At 48.4% G+C, this 16,423-nt stretch overlaps 7 protein-coding genes across 7 annotated transcripts; 4 read left to right on the forward strand and 3 right to left on the reverse strand.

The window, feature by feature from the left end:
* Positions 1-860: 860 nt before the first annotated feature.
* On the forward strand, positions 861-2,748 carry K441DRAFT_542429 (cytochrome P450; the record flags this gene model as incomplete). The annotated part of the gene is made up of 5 exons (XM_067642691.1): positions 861-1,134; positions 1,189-1,224; positions 1,314-1,547; positions 1,597-1,824; positions 1,979-2,748. 5 exons carry the CDS (start codon positions 861-863, stop codon positions 2,746-2,748), a joined length of 1,542 nt encoding a protein of 513 aa, XP_067508296.1.
* Positions 2,749-3,416: 668 nt separating this feature from the next.
* On the forward strand, positions 3,417-4,773 carry K441DRAFT_654172 (S-adenosyl-L-methionine-dependent methyltransferase). Its single transcript, XM_067647648.1, has one exon. It carries the CDS (start codon positions 3,539-3,541, stop codon positions 4,277-4,279), a length of 741 nt encoding a protein of 246 aa, XP_067508297.1. The 5' UTR covers positions 3,417-3,538; the 3' UTR covers positions 4,280-4,773.
* K441DRAFT_654173 (amidohydrolase 3) lies at positions 4,317-6,219 on the reverse strand. The gene is made up of 3 exons (XM_067647649.1): positions 5,989-6,219; positions 5,464-5,932; positions 4,317-5,415 (listed from the first exon to the last, which is right to left on the reverse strand). Exons 2-3 carry the CDS (start codon positions 5,888-5,890, stop codon positions 4,640-4,642), a joined length of 1,203 nt encoding a protein of 400 aa, XP_067508298.1. The 5' UTR covers positions 5,891-5,932; positions 5,989-6,219; the 3' UTR covers positions 4,317-4,639.
* A 736-nt stretch (positions 6,220-6,955) lies between these two features.
* Positions 6,956-7,625, forward strand: K441DRAFT_654176 (uncharacterized protein). Its single transcript, XM_067647650.1, has one exon. The coding sequence runs from the start codon at positions 7,080-7,082 to the stop codon at positions 7,428-7,430; it is 351 nt and encodes a 116-aa protein (XP_067508299.1). The 5' UTR covers positions 6,956-7,079; the 3' UTR covers positions 7,431-7,625.
* A 230-nt stretch (positions 7,626-7,855) lies between these two features.
* K441DRAFT_603987 (DNA excision repair protein) lies at positions 7,856-11,436 on the reverse strand. The gene is made up of 2 exons (XM_067645328.1): positions 11,173-11,436; positions 7,856-11,008 (listed from the first exon to the last, which is right to left on the reverse strand). The coding sequence occupies exons 1-2, from the start codon at positions 11,348-11,350 to the stop codon at positions 7,956-7,958; spliced, it is 3,231 nt and encodes a 1,076-aa protein (XP_067508300.1). The 5' UTR covers positions 11,351-11,436; the 3' UTR covers positions 7,856-7,955.
* A 330-nt stretch (positions 11,437-11,766) lies between these two features.
* K441DRAFT_654179 (ribosomal protein S5 domain 2-like protein) lies at positions 11,767-12,677 on the forward strand. The gene is made up of 2 exons (XM_067647651.1): positions 11,767-12,002; positions 12,104-12,677. Exons 1-2 carry the CDS (start codon positions 11,842-11,844, stop codon positions 12,567-12,569), a joined length of 627 nt encoding a protein of 208 aa, XP_067508301.1. The 5' UTR covers positions 11,767-11,841; the 3' UTR covers positions 12,570-12,677.
* A 489-nt stretch (positions 12,678-13,166) lies between these two features.
* Positions 13,167-16,197, reverse strand: K441DRAFT_542523 (cyclic nucleotide-binding domain-containing protein; the record flags this gene model as incomplete). Its single annotated transcript, XM_067642699.1, has 2 exons — positions 13,167-13,523; positions 13,645-16,197. The coding sequence occupies 2 exons, from the start codon at positions 16,195-16,197 to the stop codon at positions 13,167-13,169; spliced, it is 2,910 nt and encodes a 969-aa protein (XP_067508302.1).
* Between the last annotated feature and the right edge of the window lie 226 nt (positions 16,198-16,423).

The following is a 16,423-nucleotide window of genomic DNA, read 5'->3' on the forward strand; positions in this document are numbered from 1 at the left end:
AAACGGAAGCTGCCCTTCGTCAACATGCCACCCTAGGCTACCCGCCAAGACTGCAACCCCGAAAGTCCGAAAGGTATTTGAGCTGTAGAATAGAAGAAATCCGGTCGCAAAGTCAAAGGTACCTGCCGCATCGGGTGCAGCGAAATCACAACTTTCAGATGGCCTATACTAACCATCTTTTATTTCAGGTAGAGTCTTTGACAGCTCCCTGGGAAGAAATCGGGTAGAAGGCTGTGAAAACGGCTTTCATTGAATAATACGAGATTCCGCATGGCTTTTAATTGGACTGATAATAGAATGGTGCATGGACCGCTTGCAAATCCGCCCCTACCCCCACCTACTCCAAGTCAACCACAAATTCACTTGCTATCTTGCTTTGAGATATGTCTACAGCTGGAGGCAGGTTTGCTTCACACCTTTTATACGTCGGTTGTGGATTCCATCTGCCTAAAGAATGAACATCCAAACCTTACATTGACCAAAGCTGTATACCATAATTGTGAACGGACTATAACTCGTTTTCGTGGCGCACGTCCTGCATGTTGTTTGTATAGGGACAGGTCCGATCGAGCTCTCGTCAGCCGCTAAACAATCGACTCCGTGATGCGACATGATCCGCCTGTTGCACGGAAATCCATCATGGATGGCCTCGACGGTCTGCTTCAGATATCCGATTTTGTCTAAGCCTCTTTTCCGCGCCAAGTTGTCTCCAACGGTGTTCTTCCAGATTTCTCTTAAATTAATAGTTCTCCATTCCTTCCAAATTCCTGGAACACACAATTGTGCGAGAACGAAATCGAGAGCCATTCGTTAGAAATACCTCTTTATCCTTGCCTTGTCCTTATTGAAGCCGCATCAAAATGCTTAGTATAACTTTCTTTTGCACTTCGGTGCCTCTTTCCATTTCCCTCTATTTCCTAGCAATTGTGGTATATCGATATTTCTTCCATCCCTTGTCAAAGGTTCCTGGTCCACGACTTGCTGCTGTTACCCACCTATGGCTTGCCCTAACGCACCGGGACGGTCAAACACACCGCGTCGCTCAATCACTGCACGCCAAGTACGGTCCAGTGGTCCGCGTATCCCCGGAAGAGGTCATTGTTTGTTCAGAAGAAGGCCTGCGGACCATATACAGTATGTTTAGTTCCCACAAGACTTCTTAGACTCACGGTAGTAACACTGATATAGGCGCGGGAAGTCACTACGATAAAGCGCCTTGGCATCGTAAGCAAGCCCCTAGACTTTAGAATGTACAAGGCTCTTATGCGCTCCGGCAAGACAGCCCGCTAATCGTGTTTCCCGCGTTTCAGAAGTAGCCAAGCCTCCGGTGGTCGCCAATGGTGCTGGAGATCTAGACTTTTTCACGGAGACGAATAGAGATAAATATAAAATGCAGCGTCGACTAATTGGTCCCATCTACTCCACTGGATCACTTGAGAAACACGAAGATCGGCTGGATTCCACTGTGTCCCGTTTGGTAGCGAGTTTGAAACGACTCGATGGCAAAGTAATCGATGTTGGAGAGTGGCTACACATGTTCATACTCGGTATACCCTTCCACCACTACTATTTGGCAGTTTTTAACATATTATCAAGATGCCTTATCCGACCTCACAATCTCCAAGAATCAAGGTTTCCTTGAAGCTGGCAATGATGCTGGTAATAAAGATCAAGCCGCAAACATGTGGCGTTACTTCGTCGTTATCGGAGCTCTGCCCTCAGTTTTCAATCTCCAGAAGTACATTCCCAAGGAATATGTAACAAAGGCTGTCTGCCGCATCTTCAGCCTGCGGAATCCCCAAGGCATGTCCATGTTCAGGGTAGGTACAGATTTATAATTATTCGAATCAAGCAACCCGAATTGGTCCATGGTTTCTCTTAATCCATCATTTCCAATCTGGCTAATCTACGTTTCCTATTAACTTGTTTTCATAGTGGGCCTATATGCACATGCAAAAACGTCTCGCCGCTTCAAAAGTCCTGGCTGGAACTGCTCCTAGCTCTCAAAAAATTCCCAACTTTCCAATTGCGAAAGCAGCTGGCATGATGGGAGAGAAAGACCAGGGCAGTAAATTCAGCGATCCCAACAACGATATCCTCGGCGACCTCATGGCGCTCCCCGCCCAACGTCCTGATTTCCTGCAACCGTGGGTTATGAGGATGGCGCTTACAACTTTCGGCGCCGCGCACGATACGATCAACGTCGCCCTGACCGCTAGCGTCTTCTGCATCGCTCGAAATCCTGCAACGCTCGCTCGCGTCCGTGCTGAGCTCGCGACTCTGGGTCCAAATCCACGCTACAGCGAAGCTACCAAGCTACCATACCTGCAAGCCTGTATCAAAGAATCCATACGTCTCTTCCCCGCAATAGCCAATTCCATGAGCCGTGTGGTGCCAGCGGGTGGCGTGAAACTCTCCGGCTTCTATCTACCTGCCGGCACTATTGTGGGCGTGGTTCCAACCGCGTTGCACACCGACACCAGTATTTTTGGGCCAGATGCTGGCGAATTCAACCCTGATCGTTGGTTCGGCCAGACTCAGGGCTTGGATAAAAAGCTACTTATCTTCGGTGGCGCATCAAGGAGCTGTCCAGGCCAGTATCTTGCAATGTTTATTATGGTGAAAACACTAGTGGCAATATTTTCTGGCTTTGACGTGCAGTTGAAAAATGAGGAGGAGGTAAAGCACGTTAGCTATTTCTCTGCTCATCTGGAAGATTGCCAAGCAAGTTTTGCGATTCGTGGGTAAACCGGGAGTCTACAATGGTAGCGCCGTCACGTTCGCACGTTAATGAAGAAGTTTTCTGGTGCAAAATTAGAGGTGCAGACTTAGATAAATCTTCAAGCAAAAATTAAGCCAAATCATCTAAAATAGTGATCACCAGTTTTGGCTCTATTCAGAACGTGGATGTTTCCCCCAAAAGGACGTTTGATGACTCAGGTTGCAGGTCTATTCGAGTTGTATATTTTGAATGTTCCGGGTGTGATCTATCATTCCTAGAATAGTATTGGCTTCTTCTTTGAGTAGCCTTTGTTCCTTATAACATGGATTACTGTTCTTTTTTACGGTGATTTGGGCGGTACTGTTACACAGGAATTACATGCGTACTAAAATTTCACTGAATACGTTTACCTCGTACATATATTAGAGCAAACGAAAACCCTAGGCGCAAGTCTCTCAAGTAAGGAAGCAGCAGCAACAGCTTTACTGATCTATTTTGCTTTGTACGTATTACGAGTGTTAAGCCGCCTTGCTCAGCTCAATGCCCTGCCCCGCGGCGGAAACGAGTACGCTCGGTGCCGAGTTAACGGCCCCGCTGCACACTGACGTCGTGGCATCCGTCCGAACCCTCGGTGGGAATTCGTTGGTTAATAAGGAGCAGTATGCCCGCGCCGTGCGCGTAGTGCACGTACCAACGGTCCACCGAGGGTCTGATTTTAAGGATTTATGAGCCGGGCCTGAATCAGACAACCATAACGAATCACGGTTATACCGAGTGTGTGACCCCATCCCTTCCATACGTCACAAATAAATAGCCATGTCGACCCAATACGATGCCATTGGCACCCGCTACAACAACATGCACAACCTGCCTGCGCTTCATCCGCAGCGTCCATCAGCCATTGCTGCTCTCGGTGACATCTCCGGGAAACGCGCATTTGACCTTGCTTGCGGCACTGGACGCTACTCCCGCCTTTTCATCGAGCTCGGCGCCGTGAGTGTCGTCGGCGTCGACATTTCGCCCGTCATGATAGAGGGTGCGCGGGAAGCTTCAAAGGGAGACAGCCGATTCGAATTCCGAGTCGCCGACTGCAGCAAACCACTTCAAGCGTGGGACGAGAAAGATGGGCCGTTCGACGTAATATTTGCTGGCTACTTCCTGAACTACGCTTCTGGAGAGGAAGAGATGCTCGCTATGTGGCGCAACATCCACGCCAACCTGAAGCCCGGTGGACGTTTTGTAGCTATCACGACAAACGTAATGATGAGCATGGAGAATGATATAATAGATTTTTACGGATTTGAAATGAGGAACATTGGGAAGGTGAAGGAGGGCTGGAAGTGTAGATTGACTGCCGACACGGATCCTCCAGTTGAGTTTGAGTTCTATCATTTGAACAAGGAAATTTATGAGAAGTGCGCGACCTCTGCGGGAATGACAGATGTGACTTGGCTGCGCCATATCGTTCCGGATGACGAGAGAAAGGGCACGGGTTTCTGGGATAGATTCGATAGGACGCCAACTTTCATCATTTGTACCGCTATCCGCGGGGAGTAGGTAATGGGATTAGTTACAGAATTTTCTGATATATTGCGAGCTAGTTCCTAAGTCAGTAGTTCAAGACGTTCATGCTCTCATTTTTTCCGCTGCAAAATCGATACAACATGAATTTCTTCGGAAGGGTTCAGACAGGCACGTGCCCTTCGAGAGGTCATTGGTCTTTTTGGTAATGCAACACCATTGTCAGACAGACAATCAAAAACTTCCTTTAAACATGTGGTTCCTGGCGTTCAGAAGAAGGATACCCTTAGGTTTGCCATGGCTTACTACGATGACCCTAGGAGGCAGAGAAGTTTCACCCGTTGCTGTGCTGTAGAGGAATAGCAAAATAGCACCCTTAACCCCTACCTGTACCCACTACTGTCCATAGACCATTCTACCCGCCACCCACGTCTCCTTGACATGCAATGCTCGCAAGTCATCCACTTCCATGTCCTCCAGCGGCTTATCCAGCACCACCCAGTCAGCATATGCTCCCACTTCAATCATGCCCGCCTTGCCATCAAGGAAAGCTCCATGAGCTGGACCAGCTGTAAAACCGCGTAAAGCTTCCTCCAAGGTTAGAGCTTCATGCATATACCATCCATGGTGTCCACCATCAGCGTCCAGACCAGTCTGCGGACTTCTCCTTGTAATAGCGGCAAAAATGCCTTGGAATGGGTCTGGAGGTTCCACAGGGAAGTCACTACCCAGAACAGGATTTACTGGAAGTAACGAGCGCATACGATAGGCCTCTTCACTTGTTCGCTTCTTCCCAAGACGAACCTCGGCGTAACCCATGTCTGAGGTAGCATGGGTAGGTTGGATTGACGGGATAATGCCCATTTCATGGATCCGTTTCTGGTCATCCTGATGGATTATCTGGGCATGTTCAATGCGGAAACGATGGAGAGTTTGACAGTCGTGCTGACTTAAATTCGGGCAAAGGATATCTAGCGCGGAAGAGATGGAGTCGATGGCAAGGCGATTAGCGAGGTCCCCGATTGCATGTATGTTGACCTGAAATCCTTCTAAGGCCCATGCGAGGGTCAAACCAGACAGAGTTGATGCATTTATGAGCAAAGAGCCGGAAGTCCAGGGGTGGTCGGTGTATGGATCAATAAGAGCACTGCCCCAGCTCCCTAAAGCACCATCTGTCAAGTGAGTAAAGTGTGGCTGAAAGGACAACGCTCAACATATACCTGCGAATAACTTGACACTGCGGACACTCAAGAGACCATCTTCCCTGGATATTTTGACAGCCTGATCAGGGCAGAATGTGTTCCTCTTCTCGCATTCCAGCATGGCGTATACCCTAACGCTCCAGTCCGCACCAGTAGCCAATTCCTCAAATATCTTCAGATCCATTGGCGTGACACCAGCAGCATGCGTGCCGACTAGACCAAATCTGTTCAAGTCTTTCATCGCGCTCTTGACATATTGCGTTTTCTTGTCCTTCCCTGGCTTCGGCCAATGCTCCATTACGAGATCCATTGCATTATCACAGAACACGCCCATCCCGGGGACCGTGACCACTTCTCCACCAGGGGTGTCCGGCAAAGGATCGGGGAGTAATTGAAGAACAGCCTCTGAGACCCATATACAATGCACATCAACTCGATCGAGCATGATATACTTGCCTCTCAACTTCTCCTCGGCTTCAAGGTTTGACTTTTTTACGTTAGCATTTGTCATTCCTCGAGCTAACGGTCTGCTTTGGCGACTACTTTCTTGTATCGCCCGGTCACGCTACAACAATGACCATAGTAGGGATAGGGTTAAGTCTCTCTAGTATGGTTTTAGGATTTTTAAAATGGAATTCGGCCGCATATCCATTAAGTTCCGGTAGAACTAGTAAGCAGTGTGCAAGTGATTGAATTTGACATACAGCTGTTGGCATATTCCCACCAAATGCAGCCTGATCCCACCCAACTCCGCGAACCCACTCTGATCTGGTTCCTAAGGACGGATTACGAGCCAAATGTTCATCCAGTCGATGCAGTACTTCGTTCATTGAATTGCTTCCAAATAAGTTAGCGGAATGCATCAGCTCGCCATACTGAAGCAAATGCCCATGACCATCCCAAAGGCCGGGAATGACGAAGCCCTTACGGGCATTTTTGATAAGAGATGAAGTTGAATCAGCCGTGAAGACACGAGAGAAGGTTCCGGATGAAGAAATGGTAAAGCAATTGGCGTATGGATTTGAAGGTGATAACGTCTTAATAGATGTGTAGCAATATGTTGTTGACCGCCACTCTGGAAGAGCTGAGAGGAAAATTGCCACAATGATAGCTGCTGAAGACGAAGTCAGAAGAGTGTAATTTGAAAAGAAAGTCATTTCACGTAGACCAAGTGCGAGCCTCAGTTGCTAGTCATGAGTTGGCTCTCGTAGCTCTCCGGGCATGAGTTCAAGTGCTTTCAAAGTGCTTTCAAAGTGCTTTCAAAGTGCGGGTATTTTACTCACTTGCACGTGATCACGGCATTTGGCCCCGAACAAGCAATGACCTCACATTCCTATTTTGTCACTAGCAGTTACAAAGCGCCATCCCGACACGCTGTATATATGTATACATACCGTGTTACTACTTTGCTCCGACTATTTGGTGTGCTACTAATTATCCCTGCTTTTCGTAACTAGTCTCGTATTCCTGACGCTGTTTGTCATGAGGACAATGCTCAATCTCACCACCACTACCCTTCCGCTTCCACTAACACCTCATATTCCCACTGCTGCGCTACCATAAAACCAGCTGCATCTAACTTGCCCAATTCTCTTTAGGCAACCGAACATCGCATTGCACTCCCAGAAACAACAATGTCAAAGCGCGAGATTGTATGGAGATCTGCTCCTAACCACCGCAACGCTGTACTACCACTAGGCCCGCAATTCATCTTCTCCTTCCGAAGGGCTACCTTCAGCTCTAGTACAGACAGCAAGACTCAGAAAGTGTCACCTCACAAGCCAGCTTCGAGCACGCAAGCGTCGGGAAACCCGTCCTATCCTACCGTCAGCTTCAAAGATTTAGGCGCAAGTCGCACAGTCAAAATCGCTGTGATCGCAAGCCTGTCGGTAATTGGTACAATCGAATCGATATTCTGGGCCAAGGTCATATGGGCTAAGATATCACCATCACCACAAGAGGAACCGAAATCTGATGGAACCTGAGCAGGCTGTCGGTTAGATAGCTATACCTATGAGAATAGGAGTCACGTTACAGCATATCAGGGGTTGAGGTGGTGTAGCGAGGCTCTAGAGGAGCGGACTTTGAGAGTCCCCGGGAAACAAGATTAAACACTCCACTCACACTAAGCGCACGTTGTCTTTTTTCAAGATGCTAAATTTACAAGATTCCCGACTTCAAATACCCGATTACCTCATGAAACTCTGCTGCAAGCTTCGTGAACCTAGCAGGACTTTGGCTCCGATAGGTTCATATCTCCAGTGCTGAGCCCTGATAAACACCTTACTCTGCTAGGCCGAAACCATTGTTGATACAATTTATAAGTGAGTTTCAGGGCTGCCTCAAAGCTGGAATCTCAGCCAATGGAGAAGTACATAAGTTCATTACTAGCTGTGGAGGATGGCCCATGAACTTTAGGTCTATTCACTTCTCAATTTTGTGTATTCTCTATCGACAGGTGCAAAGCCTGGGGCTTTTAAGCTCGCCGCGAAAAGAACGAAAATTTGCTTTTATCCCTTTTCAGATTCTCCGAAAAGCTTTTCTCTTCGCATCTCATAGAACTTCTCCAAGCAGTTTCGACGTTGCTTTTGAGTCCATCCCTCCACTACGAGTGCGAACTCGGTTACATCCTGGAAACCAAACATCTCCGCCATTGTGCAAAATTGCCTCTTTCTGATCGCTCCGGGAGGTTGGTACCGATACTTAATCTTTCTTTCATCACCTGAACCATCCGATTCGCTTCCTTCTATTTCAGCCCCATCTGCCACCTGACTCTGTGTTGGAGCAAAGACCTTCTTCCTTGCCAGCTCGATATCATTGTGGCGTTCATGGGCCGCTCGCGTTAATTTAGCTTCGATCTTGCTCGACCCGATAACCTCAGAGTTCTCATGAGTATACTGAACACCTGCGCCGGCTAAGATGGCGCTAATGGCATCTGATCTCCTTGGTTTCCTCCGACTCCCTCGTCCATCGTTCCCGTCACTGGGATCCGTAATCATTCTCGTCATCTCCTTGATCTGGCTCATAGCAGCATTTCCATCATCATTGTCTCCCCTGAAATCGTCATCGTCTTCTTCAGCAGCGGCCTCATCAACCTCAATGCCGACAACCTTGACGCCAGCCTTGACCTCTGCCACGTTCGTCTTGTTGACAATATCCCTCAAAACGACTCCTTCGCCTTCAAATCCAAAAAGATTTTTCAGCCCGAAAATCTCGCCCTTCTTTCCTTTCTCGTCCATGACGCCGCGGAAGTACCTTCGCTCCAAGCTCGCAGTATACCCAATATTAGCTTGCTGCTGCTTATATATCTGCCTCGCATACACAATTTCTTCAATTGTACCAGCAGAGATGAGCCGGAAGACTTCTACATCACGTGTCTGGCCAATGCGATAGGCACGATCTTGCGCTTGAAGATCGTATGCGGGATTCCAGTTCGGATCGACCACGACGACTTTGTTCGCGGAAGTAATATTTAAGCCCACCCCTCCTGCTCTTGTACTGATCAAAAAGACAAATTGATTGGGATCGGTATTGAAAGCGGTAACCGTCTGAGCACGATCGCTGTAGGACATGTTGCCGTCAAGATACGATACGTTGTATGATTCTTTTGTGTCGAAAAGTGCCTTTAGCATCTTCAACAGGCGTACAGAATGAGAAAATACGAGAACTTTGTCGCCGTTGGAGTACCAGAACTGAAGAAGACGGCGAAGGATCTTCCATTTACCGCAGAAGGAAGTGTTAGCGTAGTTCATAATGTTATCTTTATTGCGATAGAGATCTTTCCATTCGTTGGGTACCGCAATTTGCAGATTTTCAAGGTCTTTGCCCTGCCTTTCCTGGGACTGATTGCTATCAGGGATCAAAAGCGCCAGATGGTTGGATAGTTTCTGGAGTGTGACAATACATGGAAATACGTAGTTTTGCCATTTATCGTAGCCAGGGATATCGGTATTACAGCACCAGCCACGCTTCTTCCCGGAGTCGCACGGGCAAGGATCGGAGGAGCACCGGATGTAATCAATCTTGTCACTATCAATAAAGTTTTGATAGGCATCCGCCTGAGCTGTAGTGAGCGGACAGAAAACAACCCGGTCACTTTTCTTTGGAAGTTGGTCCGCAATAAGCGTTTTCATACGACGAAGAAAAAATTGAGGAAGAAGGTGTTTAACGAGTGACTCTGCGGTTTTTCTTGCATTGGAAAGTTGTTCATTGGTAGCGTCGTGCGCTTGGCCAACTTTCAGTGGATTGCTGATGCAGTTTTTCCACGTTGACAGAGAACCGAATCGGCCAGGGTTCGTCCAGTTTAAGAGGGTCCATAACTCTTCGTACTTATTCTGAATAGCAGTCCCAGTAAGGCCAATTCGGCAAAGAGCATTGATTTCATTCATTGCTTGCGTGACCTCTGAACTCCGGCTCTTAATCACGTGGCATTCGTCTGCAATAACGCAGTCCCAGTCGACCGTGTTGATAGCACTTTGATTTATCCGATATGTTGTATAAGTCGAGATCATGATTTCGAGCCGACCGCTTCTTGCAGCTTGTAAGGCGGCATCCTTTTCAGCAGGAGATCCGTGGTAAACGTATACTTGCCACCAGCCCCATTTATCCAATTCCTCCTTCCAATTCACCATTAAGCCCCCTGGACAAATGACTAAGACTTTAGGATACCAACTGCCCTCATGCGTCCTTCGTACCTTTCGCATTCTTTTGGCGTCACGTTCATCACCTGTCTTCCCGAACGCCGCAGTGAGAAAGCCGATTACTTGAATTGTCTTTCCAAGACCCATATCATCGCCAAGGATACCACCTCTTTGCCAAACGAATAGCTCATGAAGAAACTCAACGCCCTTAACCTGATAGTCTCGAAGCCATTGTGCAAGTGGAGCTGGTATGATACCAGCCGAACAAGGCATAATAATATCCTTATACGGTCTCTGTGGCTTTATTTCTCTCATCACGGGCTTTTCTTTGAGGTGTTCCAGTTGTTCGTCGTCTGAGAAGTAGATATCATTATAGCACGGTGCCAATTTTAGCCCTGCTTCCCCCAGCTTCTCTCGTGCCCGCTCAAACTTTGTTTTGCGATCCTTGATATAGTCCGGTAAATTCTCATCCATCAGCTCATCCTCGTCAGAAGAGCCGTTTTGTCTCTTTAAAGATGGTTTCCTGCTCTCCTTTGGCACAATTTGTTGCCGCTTTGGCTCCCTTCCCACGATACTCGACTTCGCCGATGCGCGGCTCGTCGCAACTGCTCTTGCTTTTCGACTTTCAGCAGCTATGCGTTTCCTCTTGAGCGACTTGCGATTCTTGAACTGGTTATAGGCGGCCTCACGGTCTTCGTCATCGGACCAGTCCACCTTTTCGCCTTCGTTGTGTACATTGCGAATTTGAGGGCGATTATGTCGTGGCTTTTTCTCTCTATCTTCATTGTTTAACCCTAGCTTCCATCTCTCGTGGTGCGTATCGCTCATCTGAACTTCAGTAGACCGTGATTTGTCTCGCGTGTGGTGATCTTCGTGCTGATCAACAGTGTCTGATTCGATTTCGGAAACATTATGAGTGACCTCTAGAACATATAGACAGCTAAATTAGCTCCAAAAACTAGATATTGGTGAAACTTCTGCCCAATAGGATTCGAGGATATATGAAAATTGCCATGGAAAGTTTTTTAAATGTCAAGATGGAAACCATTAAATGAAGATTAGGTGCTTCACAAGCTCCGCCACTCACCATCTATGTACTGAGAGAGATCCAGTTCTTTCCTAACCACCTTCGTGATATCCAAATCGCTACTGCTCTCCTCCTCCCCCTCCATCCTATTGACCCTCTCCTCTAGTGATAATTTTCTTGCTTTCCTCTTCGGCACCTCGTTAGTTAATTGGGACAGTCGGACAGTGAGAGTAGACATTAGGTCCGGCTCTGCAATGGAAGAATGAAGGTCGAACGAAAGTCAGAGAGTTTAAGAGAGCTGGCGTTTTCGATTTCCCAATGACGACATAGCTTTCGCGACGCGTTCAGCCTGGAGGCGCGAAGTCACAAGGCGGGGTGAACAACGCCAAGCCGCCAGAATGACGATCTCCCGTCAACCAACGTTTTCCTTCCAGCCCTATGAACACTGCCTTCTTGCACTGCTTCGTCCGCAACGATCTATCCCCTCGTTACCGCCCGAAGATCTGCGTCTTTTACTCAGGTGTACTTTCCCTCTTACTCTCTTCTAGTTTTACTAAGCGCTCCAATCGCAATTGCTAGGCCTAAGAAGCTCTCACCGACATGCCGCTTGATACCAGCACCTACGCCTTAGCTCTCTTACGTCTCGATGGCCGGCGGTGGAACGAATTGCGCCGCGTGCATGCGCAAATATCTACTCAAGCTGCCGCAGATGGGTCGAGCTATCTAGAAATGGGCAATACCAAAGTGATCTGCACAGTCGCCGGTCCCTCAGAAGGACGAGGGCCTAACAGGGGAGGCGCGGGCGCGGGTAACGAGGCGAAGGTTGATGTTGAGATTGGATTTGCAGGGTTCAGCGGCGTGGAGAGGAAGAGGAGGGGTAGAGCGGACAAGTACGTTTTAAAGCGCATTTGCAGTATCCATTATTAGCATCACTGAATGACGTTCCGATTAAATCGCAAAGAGGACTGTGCTAATTCAATTGACTATGCAGAAGAACGGCCGAAATGGCGCACACCCTGACTACGTCTTTCTCCTCCCTCCTATTAACTCATATCTACCCCCATTCGACCATCTCCATCTCCTTACACATCCTCTCGCAAGACGGTTCACTCTTGGCCGCATGCATAAATGCCGCCACTCTGGCCCTCATAGATGCTGGCGTACCAATGACCGACTACTTAGTCGCATGTACTGCTGCGTCGTCTCCAGCCACTTCGAGTGATGAAGGGTCCGCTGACCCACTGTTAGACTTAAATGGGCTAGAAGAGCAAGAGTTGCCATTCTTAACAGTTGGTACGGTTGGAGCAAGTGAAAAGGTCAGCGTGCTAATTATGGAAACGAGAATAAAAGTGGACCGGTTAGAAGGAATGCTGGCGGTAGGAGTAGAAGGATGTAAACAGATGAGAGAGTTATTGGATGGTGTTGTCAGAGAGTATGGCAAGAAGAAGGTGATTTAAAGAGAAAGTTGGGTAGAGATAGCACAAATGGCTCAAGCATCCGGTTTCGCGGTGCTTGGTGAAGATGAATGTGGCAAGAATTGAGGGCTGCAACAGGAATACAGGAAGTTGTGATCGAGTGTTTTGAACCGGCGTCAGAGCGCTGGAAAACGATCATACCGTAAGCACGGCTATTCCCCGGCGGTAAAGCCTACTATTGAGCACGGCTATAAATTAGCCAGACGGCCCAATCCCATCAAAAAGTTGCTTAACAGCGGCCCATCTCAGCCTCAGCAAGCCTTAACATACAGGAGAATGTCGCTAATGCACCTCAAATCTTTCAAATAACACTAGCTTCCGCTGCTCTATATGGAGTAACTGAGCTACAAACGGTTGTAAATGTTCTAGATATCATAACAAATCCCATCATAATTGTAAAAGTTCCACACATGGTATCATCAGACAAATCAACATTGAAATCATCCTCGTCACGTCCAGATATTCCCAGATCCCACAACTCCAAAACCAATGCAACCTCTGTCAAGATTCCTAAAACGCCATCCCTGGTCATCTCCACCTCTTACACAATGATCTTCTCGATCAAAGCCATCTATCCCTTTACTTCCCTGTTCTCCACCTCCCATCCGCAACCGTCTCAAAAACTACCCCTCTGCCCCTCCCTCTTACTCCTGCGACCCCACCTCCGTCTAACCACCGTCCTAAATTCTTACACTGACTCACGTCAAACAGTTCAAGATCCCTACAACCCTCAACGACCGCCTCGACCCCAGTGCCAGTAACACGTACACAGCCGCGGACGGAGAGCTGTTTGAGTTCAAGGAGGTGCAGGGAAATACAGCGGAGAGATGAGTCTGACACCGCAGAGCCGCAGAACGCCAGGTTAAGTGCGGTGAGACAGGGGAGGCCGAGGGCGAGGACTTCGGTCGCGGTGTCCGAAAGAGCACAGCAAAAGGACTGATGTCGCATTAGCATCAATACTATCGTAAATCGTTAAGGTTTATGGCATGACCTCCTTTGTAGCTCAAACTGAAGTAAACAAATGCATTAAGGAAGTAAAGGGAAACGTCAAGCTTACCAAATCCAGCTCTTTAAGCCCCTTCGCCGCATTCGTTAGACACACTATAGCATGATCAGTCAGGTAAGTGCAATCAGCCAAGCACAACTTTGTGAGGCGTGGGAAGGCATAAACGCTCCAGTGCCGAAACCCGTCGTCTGAAATTGTGGTGCAACGCGTGAGGTCAATCTGCTCGAGGCGTGAAGCAGCGTGGACAGCGATATGTGCCATTGACCTATCAGTGATGTGTTTACAGTAAGACAATGTCAGACGTTTTAACTTAGGACAGCCGACCACTGTTCCTGGAGGAATCTGAGGAGGTGGATTCTGATTCTGCGCGGGGTACTTTTGCCCAAAGCGATGCCGACCATTTGCTTGCTGCTGTGCTTGCTGCGCTTGCTGTGCGGCTACGGCGGGTGGTACATCTGGCACGACCCACCCAACTACTCGAGCTAGCAAATTATCGCCGACTTTGCGGCAGTTGCTGAGATCTACTTCTTCTAGTCCTTTTGCTCTGTTTACCATTTCCAGGACGGCTTGGCCGGTAATATCCCACACGCTTTTCATACGCCAGATCTTAACATTGGTGCCACAGGTGGAGGCGAGGGCAATGAAGCCTTCGTCTGTTACATGGAAACAGTTGCTAATGTCGATGATTCGTGGACGGTTGCCTACAAAGGGGCAGAGTATTTCAGATAAGATGGTATCGGTGACTTTGCGGTTGTATTTCGTAAGATCAAGGGTATGAAGGATATCTGTAGAAGTTGTGATGACTTTTAACCAGTGCATTGACACAAGCCGTGTCTGCATGAGTTCGAGAACGTCAAGGTATTGGAAAATTGATGTGAGAATCGTGTCTGGTAAGACGCCTTTGCCAAATCGACTTGGCCTACGTATGATTCTGGGGCGTTTGTATGACACCTGAGATTCAGGTGGTGTTGATGAATGTTTGGGCTGTAATGGAGATGGTGATATGACTTGCCCATTCTGTTGAGAGTCGCTTGCATTATTTTGAGATGCGTCTGGTGGAGGTGGTGCGAGAGACCCTCTGCGAGATCTAGATCGCATGTTGTCTAAGTCGACATTGAGAAATGGATCGGGGTCATATGGCTCAATTACCGGCTTTTCTTCTCTTCTACTTGAGAGTGGACTTTCCATTGTACTCTCGGAGAAGGTTACGGTAGGGACGCTTTTCTTTCGCGTTATACGTGGACTGATGTCTGCTATAGCAAGCTCATCGATGGCGGGTGTGTTGTCTCCTACATCAAACATTGATATATCGTCGTCGCGCGCGGCTTCCAATCTCTGTTTTGCAACGTCTTCAACTTGGCGGCGAAGGTTTGGAGAGCATTTCTGCCACAACTCATTGAGCACGTCGCCACTAATCATCAAACACTCTACTGAGGAAATGGATCGAACAGTAGCTGTACGTCGGGGAGCAAGGGATAAGCTCGTCACCTCGCCGAAATATTGCCCTGGCCTCAACCTGGCCTTTACTTGGTGAATGATCTCATCTGGATATTTCCCAGAGTGATCTCCAGTTGACCTCTTTCGACGAGAGTGTGTTCCAAAATCAACATTCTCCTCTGCGGGTCTCTCGTTCACGACTTCGACCTCCCCTCTAACAATGAAATAGACATCTTGTCCCTGAGAGCCTTGCTGAATGATATCGGTGAATGGAGGAAAGGTTCGCGGCTGAGCATTTAACCCAATGAAATGCAATATATCTTGTGGCAGACTTGAGAAAAGCGGTAATTCCTTCAACAAAAGTCTCACGTTTAGGCTTCCACTACCGAGCGCACTCAAAGCTGCTGCTTCGGCAAGACCTGGGCTGGGAGACTTCCTTTTCTTATTCGCACTGATGACCTCTCCGTCTCTCAGAATGCCGGAGTCACCCATCTCAACGTCGCCGTCCATTCGGTCACGAGGGCGTTTACCATTGCGATAGAAGGATTTGGCTAAGTCTTTCGACGTAGCGCTTCCGATCTCCTTCTTTTTCCGTTCTAATATGGAAAGACGCTCCTTTGCCTCTTCCATTATAGCTCTCTCAACTTCCGGGAAGCTTGGCAGCTCCTTCTTCAAGTCCTCCTTATTCAACCGTACTACCAAAGATCTCATATTGGCGATGATTGTAGCTGTCCGTGGTATGTCCATCAGGATGCCAATCTCGCCAAAGAATGCTCCCGGCTTCAGCTCGGCATACGTGCTCTCACCATCTCTCGATGTAACCCGCACAGCCCCACGCACCAGCCAGTACATGGCCTTCGCATCGTCGCCTTCGGTGAGGATATAATCATGTGGGGAGTATAGCTGCGGTCGAAGATGGGCGCCTATCGCGGCTAGGAAGGAGTCTGGGGCGGAGAGAAAGAGCGGGAACGAGCGTAGGCGGTCGAGTAGGTCTAATGGTAGTCCTTGAATAGTTGATGCAGTTAATGGCGACGGACGTATTGGTCGCGTAGGGTTCGTTTCGGAATCGAATGCTCGGATCAAAGACAATGGGTCTGGTATCGGCCCGCCATTCGTCTTATAAACATGAGCGGTCGGACTGCCACTAGTCCGGCTGAAGCGGCGCATTCTGAGCAGTGCCCTTGGAGAGATTGGAACGATGTAGATTACGAGGCGGAGTCCGGAGTAGATAGGCGCAGAGTATTACCAGACTCGTTGAAGGGCAAGAGCGGATAGGAAAAACTTGGTGATCCTCCGCTAAGAATAGAGTAATCCGAATGCCACGATGAGACTTTCAGCTAGATAACATGGTGTCGCCGCGCTCCAGAAGGAATGGGAGATGATTTGGCTAGAG

Source organism: Cenococcum geophilum (assembly GCF_001692895.1).
Source record: "Cenococcum geophilum 1.58 unplaced genomic scaffold K441scaffold_6, whole genome shotgun sequence".
Lineage (NCBI taxonomy): Eukaryota > Fungi > Ascomycota > Dothideomycetes > Gloniales > Gloniaceae > Cenococcum > Cenococcum geophilum.